The sequence below is a fragment of the Phyllostomus hastatus genome, unplaced genomic scaffold (genome assembly GCF_019186645.2).
Source record: "Phyllostomus hastatus isolate PE091 unplaced genomic scaffold, TTU_PhHast_1.1 phas_contig_113, whole genome shotgun sequence".
Classification (NCBI taxonomy): domain Eukaryota; kingdom Metazoa; phylum Chordata; class Mammalia; order Chiroptera; family Phyllostomidae; genus Phyllostomus; species Phyllostomus hastatus.
The window spans coordinates 12,860,596-12,882,201 of NW_025333530.1; the positions used below are offsets into that span (position 1 = coordinate 12,860,596).

Sequence of the window (21,606 nt, forward strand, 5' to 3'; positions counted from 1 at the left end):
GTTCATCTATGGTAACAGACTGAAAGTTAGAGCATGTGCGTTCATATGCAGGCAGGTGAAAAGAAAAGGTGGTAGAGGTCAATGAGGTACTACAAGTAATCACTCCTAAGACAGTGAAGGGATGGTTCAAGGGTTACATTTTAGATACAACATATAGAAGGCTCTAGTCTACCACCCATTATTCATCCCCTAAACCTTAGAAAATATTATTGAAAGTGACGATTTCAAAAACAAAGGGTACCCCATCTGGACCACCTGAGTTCTTTCTCTAGAGGTTTTTAAGCTTTGAAAAGGAAAAAAGGAGGAATGTTCTAAGCATGGGAAGTGGGATTTGAGGACCTCAGGAATAGAAGCAAGCAAACCACAAATTATTAACCTTGTCACTAGAGCAGAGAATGAAGCAGAGTATAGAGGTGATTTACAGTTAGAGAAGGTTAGGGCAGATGGAAGAAAAAACAAAAGTATAGGAAATATTCAGGGGTACCTGTCCACTCCATCCCAGCGATACCCAGGCCAGATATTGAATCTGTTGGGAGGAGGTGCTGGGCCACTATAACGAGGTCTCACTAATGAGAAAAAGAGAGAAAACACATCAGTTATCTATACAATTCAATTCAGTGGGGGGAAAAATATTATACAGAAATCTCAATATTAAGTTGAACCTAAAATCCCAAAGACAAGGACTCTAGGATTCTATGGGAAAGCCTTCTTTGCATATAGCTTTGTACCATCACCCTAACGATCCTCTCTCCTCATAAGTCATTTCCATCTCTGATGATTCCCAGATGGCTCACCTTTCTTATTCTTGTTCTCCTTGGCCTTATTCTTCTTGATAAAGTTGGCCATAGGATCCCCCTCTCTTTCTTGTTCTCTCAGCATCCGATCCAGATCTTCATCATCAATATAGCGGGCCAGAGGCTTTTGCATTTCCTTTATTGCATCCTCCACATTTTGTTGCTGCTGCCGGCTCTGGACAAGCCTGGGCAAAAAGAACCAAGAGTATCTGCTATACTGTTTGGCATTTTTACTCTTACACTTACATGAACCACACCACTACATTTGAAGAACCTCCTCTTTCTAGCAGCCTAGGCCAAATAATGAAAGGGTAAAATTCCTAAAATACCACTGGCAGTGGAAAATATATCAGTATTTAGAAAGGAGACTGACTGAACACAATGAGTTTCCAATTCCTAAAAACAGCATTAAAGGCAGAACATAAACCAACTGGTCAGAAGAGTAGGGAAATAATTCCCTCCAATCACTGCAGTCTTGTTTTACCTTTCAGTGGCTTCCTTACCCTTTTCCCCACTGGGCATACAGCTCATCTCTCTCTGAGTCCTTCTCTGCTTTTCTCCTTTGCTGTAAACGTTCCAGTTTCAAATTCCTCTTACGACCAGACTTATCTCGAAATATGGTTTCAGCATATTGGAATTCACCTACAAAGGAAAATTATGCCTTTAAAAATAAACATCAGGTATCAAAATCAGAAATAATATTTTAATAGCTCAACCACTTAAAATAGTAATCAACACTTAGGATTCTGATACTAAATAAGAACTTCTGCAGCCAGACTACAAGTAGTTCCTAGTAATACCTTAGTGCATATTGGTGATGATCTTGAAAACTATTATGTTTCAAGGAAAAGAACCACTTGGACCCACTGAGAAGTTAAAATAATGCATAATACCAGATAGCAATTAAAAGCTTAAAATATCAGGTACAATAAGCTACATTTAAAAAATAAAAACAAAGCTACATGAACCTCAATTGATCTCTGCGCTTTCACATTTTTACCTTCAAATGCCATGGTTTCTTGGTCCCGTTTCTTGAGTTCCTGCTGTTCTCGCTGTACGTCAGTTAACACCAACCCAGTTTTAGCCCCAGAATACATGTGTGCAGCCTATACAATGGAAAAGGAACCATCCAACATTAATGTGACAAAGCAGCAGTAGGCTCTATGGGTATACACAGTTAATTGCATTTTTGTCTAAAGATTGACAGTAACCAAATTAAAAACTCTAACTTTGTAACTGTATTATTAGCCACAGGATTCACAAAAATAGAAAAGAAATTAAATTTGATGGAAAATCGATAGTACTATCAAGTTTAAGAGTAAACAAAAACATAAACCAAGAAGATATGAAAGAGTAGGCTAAGCATCTGTATTTCTGATTTTTCAGCATATAAACTGCATATGTGAGGGCTCACTCTCAGGCCACTTGACCAGAAACCAGTATCAAGCTCTAAGCACTCCGGTAGAGACTCACACTATAAAATATTCCATTTAAAATACAAACTCAAAACTAAGGGGTGTCCAACGCACAGCCCACAGGCCACATGTGGCCCAAGATGGCTATGAATGCCGCCCAACACAAAATAATAAATTTACTTAAAACCTTTTTTTGCTCATCAGTTTTCATTAGTGTTTGTGTATTTAATGTATGGCTCAAGACAACTCTCCTTCCAGGGTGGCCCAGGGACGCCAAAGGTTGTACACCTATTAAGCTAAGCCCTCCAGTAGAGATCCACTCTGAAAAAATATTCCACTTAAAATACAAACTCAAACCTAAGATACTTAAATTGTGGATATATTTCAGGATAATGAAAAGATATGACCAAATCAAAACTTTTTACTGAACTCCACCTTGTATCAAGATAACAAACCAACCCACAAATGGACCATAAGAGTATATCCAGATTCCTTGAGCCATGTGCTAAATTTGATCAACATTTTTTGTCCATGGACTAAACAGATACATAAGATACATAAAATGTCGAGGGGTCCAGTTGAAACATAGCCCTTACTTTGTGACCCAAAAGAGAAGAAGCCTGCTTCCTGGGTTAGGGACAGGCTAATCTACCCTGCCAGGCAGGACCATACAGAGCAGACTTATATTAGAAAGTCTGTATTGAAGTAAGATGTGCATGCTACAGGTTCTATCATTCTGTTCCTTAACCAACTCACTGGAATAAGACTCCTTTACTAGTACTGGTGTTCTGTACAACACAATTACTCAGGGTTCATGTGGATTTTTTTCCGTAACTCAGACTACATCATAGATTTCAAATAAAACAAAACACTGACTTTCCAGGTGATATGATTTCTAAAAGTACCTTTATATTTTAAGTGCCACTGTTCAAATCTGAATACAGTGATCTACACTCAAATTAATAATAATTAATAATCACCACCATCACCATCATCATCATCATCTTGCACTAAATGCTTATTTTGTCCCAGGCACTGTGCTGAAAGTTTTAATTATATCAACTCATTTAGTTTTCACAATAACCTTATGAAGTACATACTGTTATCCACATTTTACCAATAAAGAAGCTGAGGCTTAGAGAGATTATGTATCTTGCTCAAATTTCACAGACAGAAAGTGAAAAAGGATTCAAATATATGCTACATTTGATGCAAGTTTTGTGCTTCTAACTCCACATTGTAAACTATAGTTCTCAGTTTATGCCTAAGAAAATAAGAAGTTTTCTAGACCTATTAAAATGAGATTTATGGAAACAAGATGATGCAAAGCCAGAAGCTACTTAGGAACTCTTATATTTGCTAGTTCATCTGGGCTAGGTTAGAGGTAGTCCTGCCTTCAGAGAGAAGGAAAGACACCTAGAGGTCCTTTGAACTAGATTTACTATACCACCAAACTACCCCTCCTCCTCCTTCCCCTCCCCCACCTCCTCTGGCTTGGATCTCTGGGGCTTGTATAGAGCTAGAAGATAGGAGTCAGAGACTCTAAGAGGAAAATATGGGTCCTGAAAATTCCTACCTTTGTTCCCAAAGGCTGAGTCCTTCGAGGTGGAGACAGATCGGAATCAGAAGATTTGGCCCTCTGTTTCCTCCTTGGTGGAGAGAGGTCAGAATCAGAGCTCCGGTGTCTAGATCTATTCCGTGGAAGTGACAGATCTGAATCAGAATCCTGGTGCCCTGACCTTTGTTTATTCCATGGAGGAGAAAGATCTGAATCAGAGGCTTTCCAACTGTCACTTGGGTAGGAAGAAGAGTCCAATGTGTGACTCTGATGTCTTCTAGGTGAAGAGCTTGAATGAATTTTTCTATAACTGGGTGAAGAGCCTTGGAATTGAAGGAGAAAGACTGTAATCCACTTGTCAGAATCTTAAAAAAGAACTTAATGCGTTAACGTTCAACATTCATTTAGTCCTCCTGTATCACTAACCTAAACACCAGTACAGATGACATCAGAGAACATATGGGGTTCCATTCCCAAGTTACTAGTGACTGTGATTAGTATGGGAGATCACAACATAATCTTCTATGTCATATTTATCTATACATAGAATAGGCAAAATAAGCTGCACTCAAATATCAGCGGTGTGGTGAAAATTAAAACTACCTAGGATATATTCTGAAGTCCTCAGACTAAAGGATAAGAATATATTTGAATTTAAAAATTAAAACAGTAACTAGGGACAAAAGATGTATGAAAAAACTTTACCACATAGGCCAAAATGTAGACATAAGCATCACAAATTATCTCCCAAAACCCCAATCAGCAATATGTATCAATGATCTTTAAACACAACCCTCTAATCTGGTAAATCAATTTCTATTTAGTTTCCTAGGAAACATATCTAGAAGTACTTAATTCCCAAGAAATCTATCTAGAAGTAAAGAAGGAAATAATCCAAAATGGGTAACAGTTTATGTGTACAGATGTTCATTATAGAATTACTAAAGCAAAATTTAGAAATAACCTAAAATATGCAGTATTAGGAAAATGGTTAAGTAAATGTATGTGATATAACACCAATAAAAATTATATTAATAAACAGATTTTTTATGACATGGAGAAGTAGAAAAAAAGCAAGATAATACATGTAATATGTATATAGTGCCTAGAGGCTCAACTACATCAAAATGAATAGAGAAAAGTCTATAAGAACATTGGCTACAAACACTAACAGTGATTGCCTCTGAATGACAGAATTTTGTATGACCTTTTTGCTGCTTCTTTATATATTTCTAGACATTCTGAAGCTTCTACAACAAATATAGAACTCTTATGTGGGGTAGGGAGAATAAACAAAAGGATATATAAAAATTTCTTTCTGCCCTGGCCAGGTGGCTCAGTTGGAGCATCATACCATACACCGAAAGGCTGAGGATCCAATCCCAGGTCAGGGAACATACCTAGGTTGTAGGTTTGATCCCCAGTCAAGGCATGTATGAGAGGCAACCAACTGATACCTGTCTGTCTCTCTCTGCTCCACCTTCCCCTCTCTCTAAAAACCAATAAATATATCCTTAGGTGAGGATTTTTAAAAAATTAACTCCTTCCCTCCTACTGCAATGATTTAATTCTCTTCAGTCCAATTCTCACCATTTCCCTACAGCTTTTAACACTTCTCCAAAGAAACTCCATTTTCATTTCTAAAGACATAAATACATAACAAAGCAAGTAAAAGATCCAAAGTAAAGCACCTAGAGAATAAGTTTCTCACATGTACAATCAATGCTCACCTTTAGAATCATGCTCTTTATTTCTAAAATGGAATTTTGCTTGCTTTTTTCGTGGAGGAGAGAGGTCCGAATCATATTCATATTTGCTATTCTTTGAGACTGAGAGATGAGAGTATCCTAGCCCCTTCCGATGTGAAGAACTTTTGCTAGAGGATTTTTCTGGGACTTTACTGCTTTTGGTTCTAGGCAGTGAATAAGGAACACCAGGTGACAAATCAGGGGAGTCATGATAGGACCTCTTGATCTGCGATGAATCCAAGGAATCAAGAGTCCTTTTTGCTTGAGAAGTGTCAGGGGAGCTGTTACCGGCCCTTCTATGGGGACAGATATCTGAGGAACTGTGATGGGCCCTCTTAGGAGATACACCTGAAGGACGATAATGTTTCCTGAGAGGAGAGGGATCCGGTGAATCTTGCTGGGGCCTCCTAGGAGGAGAAGGATCCGGTGTGTCATGACGGACCCTCCTAGGAGGAGAAGGATCCGGTGTGTCATGACGGACCCTCCTAGGAGAAGAAGGATCCGGGGTGTCGTGACGGACCCTCCTAGGAGGAGAAGGATCCGGGGTGTCATGACGGACCCTCCTAGGAGGAGAAGGATCCGGGGTGTCGTGACGGACCATCCTAGGAGATGAATCCAGGCAATCATGACGGACCCTCCTAGGAGGAGATGAATCCGGGTAGTCATGACGGAGATGTCTGTGTGAAGGTAGATCCTCACTGTGGTCTAAACACAAACAGCACAGTCAGATTCCTACAGATGCTGTCACCTCAGTATCCAAAGTTTCAAAAGATGCCCCAGCAGCATAAATCTCAAAACCACTCAGAAAGCCCAAAACTATTCTGCACAGCTCCTTTGCTTAGGGGCAGCAAACCAGTAACCAGGAACATCTTAAAAATAATCTTGTTTATTTGCCCTAACAAGTCTTAAATTTGCAAAGCATTTTAAATACATTTCTCATATTATACCTTGTAAGGCAAGCAGGGCAGGCATCTTGTTTCACAATTGTGAAAACAGATGATCCAAGGAGCTGAATGGTTCTCACCTGAGATCACGGCTCCACGATGAAGAGACAGACTAGAACGCCAGTCTTCTAACTCTCAACCCAATGTTCTTTCCAAAATCTTATTTGTGCAGAGTTCCCAAATGAGAAGTTCCTACCAAAATTTAGCCTACACAGCTTATAGTTTGTACTCACTCTTCTTTAAAACGACAAATTACCTGGCTGGCGTAGCTCAGTGGATTGAGTGCGGGCTGCGAACCAAAGTGTTGCAGGTTCAATTCCCAGTCAGAGTACATCCCTGGGTTGCAGGCCATGACCCCCAGCAACCACACATTGATGTTTCTCTCTCTCCCTCTCTATCTCCCTCCCTTCCTTCTCTAAAAATAAATAAATAAAATCTTAAAAAAAAAACGACAAATTAACTAAACCTGTGACACATCAAAATGAGCTACCAACTATTTAATCCATGCCAATGTACTCCTCATTGAAGGAAGAGAGACCACCAGAAAAAAAAGATCAGCATTTACTGACCCCCTACTACATGCTAATGTTTTATACAAATTACCTCAGCCCATTCTCACAAGCCTAGGAGATAAATACTACTCCATTTTATAGATAAAAAAGTTGATACCCAGAAAGATTAAGTAATTTGCCAGTCACATTGCTAATAAGTAGTGGAGTAAATATCCAAATCCAGATCCATTGGACTTGAGTCCATGTGCATTCTTTAAAAATATGTAGTTGAACATTCTAAGAAGAGAGGCCAGGATGGCAGAAGCAGAGTATAGGAGGGGAAAAGTAGGAGATTGAGGTCATAGGTAATAAGATGCCAAATTGTGTAGGGACTTAAGGACTGTGAGGACTTAGTGAGAAGGGAAGCCATTGGAAGGTTTTGAGCAAAGAAGTGAGATGATTTGACTTTTAAACAATCACTTTGAGTTCCAGCCAAGATGGAGGCATAAGTAGAAACCCTTCACTTCCTCGCACAACCACAGAAGGATACTAACCAATCTAAAAACAATAAACAACCAGGAAATCAAACTGCATGGAACTCCAACAACCAAGGAATTAAAGAAACATTCAACCAGACCACGCAGGCGGGGCTGGCTGAGAGATCCCACACTGGACAGCGTGAGCAAGGCAGGGCTGTGTGAATGGGAAACTAAGATTCAAAGCTAGCTATAAACTATGGTGGGGATTGCCATGGCGGGAGAAACTCCCAGTCTCACACAAGAGTTCACTGGAAAGCAAGTCTAGAGGGGAGTAAATGAGGCACATTGTTCTCTCTGACCCCTCCCCCACAGACAGCACCACAAAGCAGCAAAGAGGGTTGCCCTACCCTGGTGAATACCTAAGGCCCTGCCCCCTTACAACATAACAGGTTGACCAAGACAAAGAAATGTGGCCCAAATGAAAGAAGAGATCAAAACTCCAGAAAAAAGCCCTGGCTGGCGTAGCTCAGTGGATTGAGCGCGGGCTGCGAACCAAAGTGTCACAGGTTCGATTCCCAGTCAGGGCACATGCCTGGGTTGCAGGCCACGGCCCCCAGCAACCACACATTGATGTCTCTCTCTCTCTCTTTCTCCCTCTCTTCCCTCTCTAAAAATAAATAAATAAAATCTTAACCTCCAGAAAAAGAGCTAAGTGACAAGGAGATAGCCAACCTGTCTGATGGAGAGTTCTAAACACTGGTAATCAGGATGCTCATAGAACTGACTGAGCACAGTCGCAAAATGAAGGAAGAAATGAAGGCTAGCCAAACTGAAATAAAGCAAAATATTCAGGGAACGAACTCAAATCAACCAGAAGGAAACCAAAACCCAATTAACAATTTTGAACAAAAAGAAGAAATAAACATCCAGAAAGAACAGAATGAAGAAACAAGAATTCAAAGAAATGAGAAGAGGCTTAGGAACCTCTGGGACAACTTTAAACTATTCTAATATCTGAATTATAGGGATGCCAAAAAGAGAACAAGAGAAAGAAGTTGAAAACTTATTTGAACAAATAATGAAGGAACACTTCCCCAATCTGGCAAAGGAAATAGACTTCCAGCAAGTCCAGGAAGCTCAGAGAGTCCCAAAGAAGTTGGACCCAAGGAGGAACACACCAAGGCACATCATCATTAAGTTACCCAAGATCAAAGATAAAGGGAGAATCTTAAAAGCAGCAAGAGGAAAGGAGACAGTTATCTACAAAGGAGTTCCCATTAGACTATCAGCTGATTTCTCTAAAGAAACCTTACAGGCAAGAAGGTGCTACAAAGAAGTACTTGAAGTCATGAAAGGCAAGGACCTACATCCAAGATTACTCTCTTCAGCAAAGCTATCATTTAGACTGCAAGGGCAGATAAAGTGCTTCCCTGATAAGGTCAAGTTAAAGGAGTTCATCATCACCAAGCCCTTATTATATAAAATGTTAAAGGGACTTATCTAAGAAATTGAAGATTAAAACTATGAACAGTAAAATGACAACAAACTCACAACTATCAACAACGGAACCTAAAAAAAAAAAAAAACACTGAAAACAAAAACTAAGCAAACAACTAGAACACAAACAGAATCAGAGAAATTGACATCACGTGTAGGGTTTTCAGTGGGGAAGGGTAGGGGAGGAATGGGGGGAAGGTACAGGGAATAAGAAACTTAATTGGTAGTCATAAAATAGATGGGGAGAGGTTAAGAATGGTATAGGAAACAGAGCATTCAAGCCCCGGCTGGCGTAGCTCAGTGGATGGAGCGCGGGCTAGGAACCAAAGTGTTCCAGGTTCGATTCCCAGCCAGGGTACATGCCTGGGTTGCAGGCCATAACCCCCAGCAACCGCACATTGATGTTTCTCTCTCTCTCCCTTCCCTCTCTAAAAATAAATAAATAAAATCTTAAAAAAAAAAAACAGAGAATTCAAAGAACTTATATGCATAACCCATGGACATGAACTAAGGGGGCAGGGAATGCTGGAAGGTTGCGGGGTGCAGGGCAGAGTGGGGAAAAACTGTTATAGAATAATCAATAAAATATACTTTTTTAAAAAGACTTTATTTATTTATTTTTAGACCAAGGGCAAGGGAGAAAGGAAGGGAGAGAAACATCAATGTGCAGCTGCTTCTCGAGCTCCACCCACCTGGAGCCTGGCCCACAACCCAGGCATGTGCCCTGACTGGGAATGGAACCAATGACCTTTTGGTTCATAGGCCAGTGCTCAACCCACTGAACTGTACCAGCCAGGGCCCAATAAAATATACCTATAAAAAAAAGAATCACTTAGCTTCTATTTTGACAATAGATGGTAGGGGAGCGAGAGAAGGGTGACTTAAGAGGCTGCTGCAGTCCTCCAAGTGAGAGACAGTGGGGGTAGCCAGGGGGAAGTACAAGCAGGGAATGAGGTATCTACATATATTCACATGAGATGGTACACAGGATCTGATGAAGTAATTGACGTAGGGTATTAGAAAAAGAACAGAGTTAGGGAGATTCCAAGATTTTGGCCTGAGCCATTTAAAGAATGGAGTTGCCACTTACTAAAATGGGAAAGACTGTAAAGAATGGGAAGAGATCAATTTAATTTTGGAGACGTCAAGTTTGAAAAGCCTATTAAATTAACATATGGTATATGAATCTGGAATTCAGAATAAAGTCCCAGGCTGGATATGTAAATTTGGGAGACATCAGCATGTAAAGAGTATTTAATGCCATGCGATCATCTAGATATTCAGGGTATACAGAAATTTTTAAAAGTTATATAAGAATCCCAGAACACTCGAGCATTTAGGAATTGAAATGGTAATGAAACCTGAGACAGAATGAGCAACCACTGAAATAAGAGGAAACCAGGAAAAGCAACCAAGTCAGTTGACAAGGGGCTACAAGTGACCACTGGCTATAACACTGGGGTAGTGAGGACGAAAGCCTGATTGGAATGGGTTCAAAAAAGAATGGTAAGATCAGAAATGGAGAGAGGGAGGATAGGGAATTTGGAGAAGGAATTTGGTATTAAGAGTAGGGTGGCATTAAAGTGAAGTGATACTTCAGGGTCATGAGAGTAATTTTTAAATTATTGCATCCATAAATATAGTATTTTACATGTTAACATTCTTTTTTTCCAAATATAACCTCAATACCACTATCTCACCTAAAAAATTAACAATAATTCTAAAAAACTAACAATAAATCATCTCTCCTATCCTGCAAACCTTCAGATTTCCCTAATTGTCTCATTTATTTCTGCTACCAGATTTATCGGGATATTATAATTCAAATACCATACAATTCACTCATTTAAAGTATGTGACTTAAAAAAAAAGGTATGCAACGTAATAAATTTCTAGTATCATCAAAAAAATGTAGTTAAGGAAACAATTTGAAACTTTCAGTTTTCAAAAGCATAGGAGAAAGATTGTTTATAGCAACTTAGGACATTTCCAAAATCTAGTTTCTCCTCTCCCTCTGTTACTTAATCATTGAGAGCTATGGCCCAAACACAAATAAAAGCCAGGTAGGACCCAATGAATACTTGTTAAATGGATGAATTAAGCCTATTCAATTCCTTCACTTTGGAGAATAGGCCTAAATAATTAGAATCCACCCGTCAGAGAAAAGTACTGATACCTGTAGACCTGACAATAAATGTAATCCATGAGGTTGATAAATTCCATGTCATTTATTAAAAAGAAAGTAAGGGTCAGAGATCAGTAAGGATATTTCCAGCAACAAATGAGGATGGAGCAGTGAGAATAAGGCAAAACAAAAATAATTATTTGTGTGTGTGTGTGTGTTTATGTGTATGTCACTTCCTAGACCTACAGAGATGGAGACCAAAAGACTGTCTCTGAAAAAAGGACTATGGAAAAAACTGAAACACTACTACAGGATAAGGCAGGAAATAATAATTAAAACAGTCTTACCACTATGTTGTACACCTAAAACTAATATAACATTGAATGTCAACTGTAATTGAAAAGTTTTTAAAACTATAAAGAGTAAAACAGGATTCAAATGAAAGAATACTAGTAAAGTTTTCATTCATAAAACAAAATAATGCACTGAACATTAACTGAGAAAATGGTCTATAGTCAATTGTCACTTTTGCTGTGCATTTTTTTCAAATCAGAGTTACAGAATAATTAACCTGAAGGCACAAGAGTATAAGACAATGTGCAAAACGAATTAGCATCAAGGGTGAACTGGAGTTAAACAACTATCAAGTAGCAAAATCCTCATTTATGAAGGTATGAACACAAGGGGTAAAAAATCAGCATACTTCCACTGGCCACAAAGCTCGAATAACTGCTGCATCCAGGGCTGTGACTCACTGGGACTATTTATTAGTCTGTGTCCTGCAGTAAACAGGACTACCTACTAAGTTGCTGAAAAGGGGAAATCACTTCTAAGTCTCAAGTGATGATTTACCAAGGAGCAACAGGCTACAAGAATCAAATACCTTTTAGCAATTCAACAAACATTTATCAGTACACCTCCCTATGCTAGCCTGGAGGAATAGCAAATTAAATAAGACTTGGTCTCATCTCTACTCAGACATGACGACAAATGCCCTTTGTCCAAGAACTCAAACATTTTGTTAAATACAGAATTAAATTATTGGCCCACAAAGATGACATAGAATGGACACATGAAGAATAATGCCCTGTAAAATACCAATATTTAAGGGAAAAACAAATAAAGATTTACTGAAACAAGGACAGAAAACATTGGTCCTTAACCCATACATGAGTTGCTTCATTCAGAGAAAGGACAGAAGTTACTCAAGTCTTCAAACTCTGCTCTTCAGGTGCTTATAAACTCCTCCAAAGTCTTGCCTGTATACTAAGTACTCACCAATTCTGGGCCAAAGAAGAATGGGTGCTGAAAGGTCCCCAATGATTCACTTTCTGACCTCAGTAACCTTAATATCAAAATAAAAGAAAAAGTGGGATACCTGGTCTTTCAGTTCCCATGTCTTACTACCTCCGAAGGTAGTAAGTTCTGAATTCTATTTCATGCTATATTTTTCAGGATCAATGACAAATAAAAACAAACTATGCGTTCCTCAAAAAAAAAAAAAAAGTAGAAAAGGAAAAAAAAGGCTTCCCCTATAAATAGAAAATTTAGATTTATCTCCTGTTGGAACTCACCTCCCAGAAGCTTCCATTTGGCACTGGAACGAAAGGTTTCCATCTGCTTTACCTCTTCTGGTCTCTCATCCACAAATTCAGCCACCTGTGGGAGTGAGGACATTATGTTGAGGAAACCCACAGGATACAGCCAAGGAGTACTGCTGTCTTGAGAACCTTAAGTTATAACCATTCTCATTCCTAATACACATGGCACATACAAACGCGAAATAGCCATGAAGAGATTTAGTGGTTCTCAGTTATGTTCGCTCCATAAACATCTGATTGTCACTGGATGGTTTAATTCTAGGTCTTTCTCTAACTAATCAATTCCCCTCCAAAGGTTAATTTCATTCATTACAAGCCTTTTTATCAACTTGCCAGGTACACAACTGCCACCTGTAAGATAAAAGCTAAATTCCCTTTACTGTTTTATTTTTACCTCTTTATTTTTATTATATTGCATTCAAAGTGAAAACACAAGCAGGCTCTTTGTCATGCCTATCACTCATCAAGGGTTTTGGGTTCCTTATAAAACCTTTGTTTTTATAGGTAGTCACAATGATAGCTATTCTTGAACCCAGCCAAAAGAAGTCATGAAGACGTACAAAGAATCATAGAACCTTCGAGAGAAAACTATGCTTCATATCATCCAAACTACCAAACAAATGTGGAATCTTCTTTATAATATCCTTGATAAATGATTACTCACCTAGTCCCCTCCCTGTCAAGGAATCAATTCACTAACAGGGAACTCATTATGTTAAAAGGCAATCCACTGCATTTTGGGGACAATGCTAGAAAGTTCTTAGTTTTATTGGACCAGTACTTACCTTCCTATAACTTCTTCCCATTAACCATAGTTCTGACCTCTGACAACTGATCCTCCTTCCACATTACAGACTTTCAAAAAGGGCTGGCATGATAAATTCTAGTTACAGAATAGCAACTATGTGCAAGGCAATGTTCTACTTTACTATCTCACTTAATCCTCACAATAGCCCTGCAAAGAAAGGTTCCACACTACTAAAGGGCAACTATGACTCGGATAAATTAAGTAACTCTCTCAATATCACAAAGTAGCAAGTGGCAGAACTGGAATTCGAACCCAAGACATAAAACCTCTCTACTTCTCTTCTCCCAAGAGCCTACCATCATTCCTCATATAACCTAGTTTTCACACCTCTTCACATGCATTAAAAGCACAGGCTTTCCAGCAAGATGAGCTGAGATCCAAATCCCCAGCTCTGTCAGTTTGGTATTTGTGTAACCTCTGGCAAGTTATTTTCTCTAAGCTTCAATTTACTCATTTGTAAAAGTAGGTTTCAAAGGACTGTTAGCAGGACTCCATGAGATAGTTCATGTGAGCTTAGCAGTACTTGTGCATGGTGAATGCTCAATAAATTATATCTATTATTCTTTGCTACTACTGCTATTGTGGTTGTCCCAGTTATTTGGCCATTATTACAGCTGGTGGTGATCGTTTTGCAGTAATACAAATGCATTCAACGACCAAGATCTGTTTTAACGAGTTTAGAGGACAGCGTGGGGTTAGAGCCTCCCTATTTTGGTTTTGGAGCAATCATAGGAGCAAAAAGTAGTATTATAAAGGAAAATTAATAGAGGACTACATAAAAATTACAATTTTTAAATGTCAAAACTATTATAAATTAAAAGGTAAAGATAAAATATACCTATGAAACATAAAACAGATAATATATACTTATATAAATATCAAATAAATCAATGAAAAAAAAACAATTTTCTAAAAATGGACAAAATACCAAGAAATTCATAAAATAGAAATGCCCAAGAAACTTATGAAAAATTACTCACTTCACTATTTTTCAGAGACTGGATACCATTGTTCACCTGCCAAGCTGGCACAGGCTTGCCATGGGTTCTGTTGTTGTTAATAATGTTCAAGTATTGATAAAGAAATGGAAAAGCTGGCATTCTCATACCAGTTTTTACACTCAAGTAGTACCAGAAGTGTAAATTGGTACCACCTTTTGGAAAGCAATATAGGACTGTAGCTCAAAAGGACCATAATTTCATTTAACAGGAATAAATAATGGATTCCTACAATGATTTCTATATGTTTATCAAAGCATTTTGATATTTTTTTCTTTTTTAAGTATATTTTACTGATTATGCTATTATAGTTGCTCCATTTTTTCTCCCCTTTATTCCCCTTCACCCTGCATCCCTCTCCACCAGCATGCCCCCACCCCTTAGTACATGTCCATAGGTCGTACATATAAATTCTTTGGATTCTCCATTTACTGTACTATTCTTAAGCTCCCCTTATTTTCAAACTTCCAGTTACACTGCTTACCCCATGTACCTTTTCCCTATTCTCTCCTCACCCCCTCCCCACTGATAAGCCTCCACGTGATCTCCATTTCTGTGATTCTGTTCTAGTTGTTTGCTTAGTTTGCTTTTGTTTCTTCTAGGTTCAGTTGCTAATAGTTATCAGTTTGTTGTCATTTTACTGTTCACAGTTTTGATCATATTCTTTTTGTTAGATAAGTCCCTTTAACATTTTATATAATAAGGGCTTGGTGATAATGAACTCCTTTAACTTGACCTTATCAGGGAAGCATTTTACCTGCCCTTCCATTCTAAATGATAGCTTTCCTGGACAGAGTCATCTTGGATGTAGGCCCTTGCCTTTCATGACTTGGAATACTTTTTTCCAGCCCCTTCTTACCTATAAGATTTCTTTGAGAAATCAACTGATAAGTCTTATGAGAACTCCTTTCTAAGTAACTTGTCTCCTGTTCTCGTGCTGCTTTTAAGATTCTCTTCTCATCTTCAATCTTGGGTAATGTAATTATGATGTGCCTTGGTGTGCTCCTCCTTGAGTCCAACTTCTTTGGGACTCTCTGACCTTCCTGGACTTCTTGGAAGTCTATTTCCTTCACCAGACTGGGGAAGTTCTCCTTCATTATTTGTTCAAATAAGTTCTCATTTTCTTGCTCTTCTTCTTCTCCCTCTGGCACCTCTGTGATTCGGATGTTGGAACGTTTAAAGTTGTCCTGCAGGTTCCTAAGCCTGTCTTATTTTTTAGAATTCTTGTTTCTTCATTCTGTTCTGGTTGAATGTTTACTTCTTCCTTCTGTTCCAGATCGTTGATTTTAGTCCTGGTTTCCTTCCCTTCCCTGTTGGTTCCCTGTACATTTTCCTTTATTTCACTTAGCAATACCTTCATTTTTTCCTCTATTTTGTGACCAAATTCAACCAATTCTGTGAGCATCCTGATTACCAGTGTTTTGAACTCTGCATCTGATAGGTTAGCTACCTCTTCATTGCTTAGTTCTTTTACTGGAGTTTTGATCTGTTCTTCCATTTGGGCCATATTTCTTAGCATACCTGTTACATTGTAAGGGGCAGAGCCTTAGGTATTCACCAGGGTGGGGCAACCCACATCACTGCATTGTGGTTCTGTGTGTAGGGGAGGGGTCAAAGAGGAAATAATGCTACTTGCTCAGCTCTTGCCCCACTCCCAATCACTTCTTCCACCACCCACAGCAAACTGGACCCTTCTGGTGCTGATTCCTGGGTGGGTGTATTTGTATACATCCTAGGACCCTATGGGTCTCTCTAACAAACTCTCCTATGAAGCTGGGAATTTCTCCAGCCACCACAACCCCCATAGATTTTTACAGCCAGAGGTTTTGAGGCTTTCTTTTCCCACGCTGGAACCCTGGGTTGCGTGGTCTGCCTCGCCCCCCAGTTGTTCCTCCCAGTTTATCTGCACACAAATGTAGGACTGCCAGCCTCTGCCTCACCAGTCCACTCAGTCCTCTAGCTGCTGCCGTGCCACATGTCCTCTCTGCCTCAGCTGCCTGTCTCCGCCCCTCCTACCAGTCTAGATGAATGTTTCTTCTTTAACTCCTTAGTTGTCGGACTTCCGTACAGTTCAATTTTCTGGCAGTTCTGGTTGTACTTTTTTTTAAATTTGTTGTTGCCCTCCTTTTGGTTGTGCGAGAAGGCAGAGTGTATCTACCTACACCTCCCCCTTGGCTAGAAATCACATTTTCATGTTTTAAGACAGGAAACAATCCAGCAACAAAACATTTTAAATTAATATGTATACTGAGCTACTACACAACCATGAAAAATCACATTCTCAAAGAATATTTTAAAGTCTTACAAAAGTATTCACAATATATTATTAAGTGAAAGACCAGGTTCAAAAACTATGTATACAGTATGATCCCAATTATATTTGAAAAAAAATAAATAAAAGTATGCATAATCTATGAATTAAAGACATATCTATCTCAATGTTAGGAGTTATTACCTCTGGATAGTCACAGTATAAGTGATTTTTATACTTTTTTTAAAACTTTAAAGTTTCTTAAAATTCCCAAATACTCTATGATAAATATATATTGCTTTCATAAAATAAAATTTTATTAAAACAAATGTTAACATTAATTAGGTATAAGTGATTCTGACTGAAACTAACTGATTCCTTATGATCACTATTTCCTGTCTAATTACTAACAAACTATCTTTTAAATAATCAAGTGTAGAATATGCTGGGGATAAACATATACTAATCTGGAATTCATCTTTATAACTTTATCACAACATAGTCTATTAACAGCTCTCCTTTTCACTTGTTTCTCAGTTATTCTCAGCAAAGGTTCCATGACTATACCAATGCTAGATTATTTGCCTACACTTTTGCCTACTTGGCTCTTATCCTTCAAAACTCATGTCAGATACTGACATCCTTCATGGAATTTACCAATGGAATAAAAGGTGTGCTACTTTCCCTATGCTCTAATAGCACTTGGTACATAAGATTTGAAACTCAGTCTACCATTCTAGGGTATGACCTCTAGAGTACAGATACTATGTTCTAGTAATCTACATATCTCCATCACTTAGACAAGAGTATACAAATTTTAAAGTTTAACTGAGTCAATGAATAAAAGAAACAAAGAAGAAGTTTCTTATAATTGAACCTGATCCTTGTTTTTAAGATAGCTTCCAACAAATTGAACCTGTTGAATTCTCATCACAGCTCCATCACTGATGTTGAGCCTCTCTCTACAATTAGTTCCCTTTTCTATTTTGATGGGCCCCGCCATAAACAAAGAAGATAGTATAGGCATCATCAAAGAAGACTATTTTAAAAGACCTCTTTAATAGTATTCTGTGCCCTCAACTCACCCTCTTACAAATCTACCCTGGACTGGGAGTTAAGATTGAAAGACCTGAATTTCAAAGTCCTCAGAGCCTCAAAGATACATACCACAGGCAAATCTCCATCATCTTCCTCTTCCTCTTGTTCTGGCTTACTGGTGGAGATAGATGTCCAGCTCACATCATCATCCACAATGCGCATTCTAAATGTGAAAAAAAAGATCAAAAAGGATTAACATTCTTATTATTTTTAAGATTTTATTTATTTTTAGAGAGGGAGAATGCAGGCAGAAAGAGAGGGAGAGAAAAATTGATGTGTTAGAGAATCAATCAGCTGTCTTTTGTACCACCCCAACTGGGGAGCTGGCCCATAATCCAAGCGTGTGCCCTGACCAGAAGGTGAACCTGTGACCTTTCAGTTCGCAGCGTGGTGCTCAATCCACTGAGCCATACCAGCCAGGGCAATGTTCTTAAATAATAGCCTATGAACATTTATCTACTAGTTTTAGGATAAAGCTCAAAATCCTACAAGATCCTCCATGTTCTACCATGTCTGTTTTCACATACTCAGTTCCTTCCCTCTGCCTAAACTATTCTTGTCATTCTCTACTGGAAAACTCTTACTCATTCTTAAGATCCTAGCATATACTTATATTTAACTTTCATGAGCATATCTTCCTAACTACTCTTCCTTAACTTCCCCAGCTAAGAACCCCTGTTGCACATTCTTGGAATACTTTCATTGCATATACCACAAAGGACATAAATCATTAGTTGCCTATTTAGTTGTTTAAAGCTTGTCTCTTCATTAAACTATAAGCTCCATTAGAATAGGAACTATGACTTTCTCATGCAGAGTGGTATTCTCCACACCCTGCAGTAACTGGCATAAGAAGTACTGAATAAATGTTTGTTACATTGATAAACTATGAATGATTGCAAATAACAATAACTGCCATGTGAACAGTTATTATCTGAAAAACGAAGATCACTTTATATATCTCTAATAACAACAACCACCATTTGATATCAGTGACATCACTATTACTTTCTTTTAAAAAAAAAGCTAAAGTTTAGACAGATAAAATATCTTGCCCAAAGGTTCAGACAGATAAAATATCTTGCCCACATGGATCACAAAGTGGCACAGCTAGGACTCAAATTCTGATCAGTGTTGCTCCAAAGCTCAAGATATTTTCACTACATGGCCCTGATTCCAAAGAATCCATACAAGTCAGAGGGGCAGAAAGACAGAAAGCAAGAATAAGGCAAGAACCAAACCAGGAAAGGAAATGGATCACCTCTGTGGACATATTTGACCTTACTGGGTATATCAATTTCTGAGGGCAAATAGAGTGGCTTAAAACAACAGAAATGTCTCTCACAGTTCTGGAGGCTTGAAGTCTGAAATCACAAGATATCTGCAAGGCAAGTGTCCACTGGGCTGTAAAGTAGAATATTTCCTTAATTCTTCCAATGTCTGTCAGCCCCAGGCATACCTTGGCCAATTGCAGTCAGTCTAATCCCAGCCTTCACCTTCACAGGGTTGTTTTCCCTCTGCCAGTTTCTGTATCCAAATTTCTCTCTTCTTAGAAATGCCATTTATATTGGGTTTGGTGCCCATCCTAATCAACTATGCCCTCACACTTACTCCTTGGTAGTAGTGTAAAGCTTAAATAATTCATGTCTAAAATACCTAGAATAGTGCCTGCATATGACAAGAACTGTATAAATGTTAGTTACTGTCGGTATTAGCAGTACTGAGTAAGAGCAAGTGAGTACAGGCTTCTGACTCAGGACCAGAGTCCTTGCGACTGGAGGTTCGGCGCAGGTTCTGGGTCCTAAATACCCAGACACAGAGGCTTTGAATTAGCTCCACCATTATTCTCGGGACACAAAATTCATTCTCTACGGGAGCGAACGAAAGACTGTAAAGGCGAGAAACGAACAATGCAGGTCACAGCCTGACTTGAACTGAAGAGAATGCCCAGCGGCGCGAGCGAGGTCTGCACGGGCTCCGGGCTCGGCCAGGCTCCGACGAGCCCGCAGCAGAGAGAGGCCGAACTGTGCGTAGGAGGAACAGCCGTGGCCGAGGAAAGCGTTGGAGAGGTGAGGGGCGCCGAGCCCCGCCAGGCCCAACTCACCCCTTGCCGCCGGCACTGCCAGGCTTAGGCCGCTTTTTGCGACGCTTGAGAATGGACTCGGAGCCCCTGCCGACGCCGGGATCTGCCCTGGACAAGTAACGCTTCAGATACTCGGCCTTGGAGAGTGGCAGAGCTGCCGCCATGGCAGCAGCGAGGGCGGCGCCGGAGACGAAACGCTGAACGACGGCGGTGGGGAGGTGGGGCCAGAACCGGAAGTGGCGGCCTGCGTTTGCCACCGGGAGGGCTGACCGGGGAGAGCACTCCGGGGCTTACCAGGAACGAGGAGCTTCCGGGACCTACTCTACAACCTTATGAGGGCGCAACCACGTTTCTTCCGTTTGTCCATCCATCTACTAATTCAATACGCTATGCAGAAAGCGCTGTTGTAATCGCGAAGTTATAGCCACGTACCAAACAAGATCTCTGCCCCCGGGACCTTTCAGGGAGACCCTGGTGTAGTGGTTAAAAACAGGCTCTGGAGTTCTGGTTCCATAACTTCCTAGCTCTACGACCTTGGGCAAATCATTTTACAAATTGGAGATAACAAAGACACCAAGTTCAATGGTTATGAGGACTGAGATAATATTACTATGTAATGTGCTTGAAACAGTGTCTTGCACATAGTATTATTTGTATTAGTGTAAGTATGTTTAGGTAATGAGGAATCTGCTCTAATAGGCTTCCTTGTACCACTCAAGGCAGGAAATCAGGAATTCCAAACTAAACATAACTACTATGAAAAATGTGGAAAGTTGTATATGTTCCCCATGTTTGATATTGATAGTCCCCAGCTAGCTCTTTTAGAGAAACTTTCCAATGAAAAGGACCTGCATCTATTTTCAGCATAGCAAAATAGGAGAAACTACAGAGATTGAATTCTAATACTCAAGCTTGGGGGGAAATAAGACTTTCCTTCCTCTGGGTATTAAAAGCTTTACCTGATTTATCTTGTTTAACCTTCACAATCCTCATATAATTTTATTAGCCTTATTTTTACAGATGAGAAAACTGAAGCTTGGAGAGGTTAATGAAGTTGTCCAACTTGACACAGCTGGTCCTTGAGAGCAGAAATGAGCAAAGTGGGGTGCAAGAGGTACTAATATTTTTTAAATTAAATATTAGATGTATTTTTATCTCATGTATAATTGTTGTCACTGTTTTAAAGTATATTAGTCAAAATGGCATTGTTATGCTTTATAAATACACATCTTGGGATACATGTTCAAAAATATACAAAACATGTTTGGAGATCACTGCACTGAAGCTTGAATTTTTTTTAATTTTCTTTTTTCAATTAACATTACATGCAATAATACATTTGTTTTAGACATACAGCATAGTGGTAAGACATTTATATTAAAATGATAAAGGGATCCCCCCAATAAATCTTGCACCCATCTGATGCCATACATAGTTATTAGAATATTATTGACTATATTCCCTATGCTATACTTTTTTTTTATTGTTCAAGTACAGTTTTCTTTATGTTCTACCCATCACCCCCATCCCTAGCACTCATCCACACCTCCCACCCTTGAACCTACCCTCTTTGGCTTTGTCCATGTGTCCTTTATACATGTTCCTTGATGACCCTTCCCCTAATTTCCCCCAGTACCCCTCCCTCCCCACACCTCTGGCTACTAACAGTTTGCTCTTTATTTCAATGTCTCTGGATATATTTTGCTTGCTTTTTTA

General features: G+C 39.2%; 1 protein-coding gene across 1 annotated transcript in view; it reads right to left on the bottom strand.

The window, feature by feature from the left end:
• Positions 1-20,091, bottom strand: part of BUD13 (BUD13 homolog) — a 33,156-nt gene extending 13,065 nt beyond the window's left edge. Inside the window, exons 1-9 of the mRNA XM_045838739.1 lie at positions 19,912-20,091; positions 17,877-17,970; positions 12,626-12,710; positions 5,498-6,220; positions 3,786-4,090; positions 1,795-1,900; positions 1,298-1,436; positions 795-979; positions 485-566 (exon numbers count right to left, since the gene is read on the bottom strand). Of these exons, the coding sequence (XP_045694695.1) occupies positions 485-566; positions 795-979; positions 1,298-1,436; positions 1,795-1,900; positions 3,786-4,090; positions 5,498-6,220; positions 12,626-12,710; positions 17,877-17,970; positions 19,912-20,054 (1,862 nt within the window). The 5' untranslated portion in view covers positions 20,055-20,091. The remainder of the gene's footprint in view (positions 1-484; positions 567-794; positions 980-1,297; positions 1,437-1,794; positions 1,901-3,785; positions 4,091-5,497; positions 6,221-12,625; positions 12,711-17,876; positions 17,971-19,911) is intronic.
• Between the last annotated feature and the right edge of the window lie 1,515 nt (positions 20,092-21,606).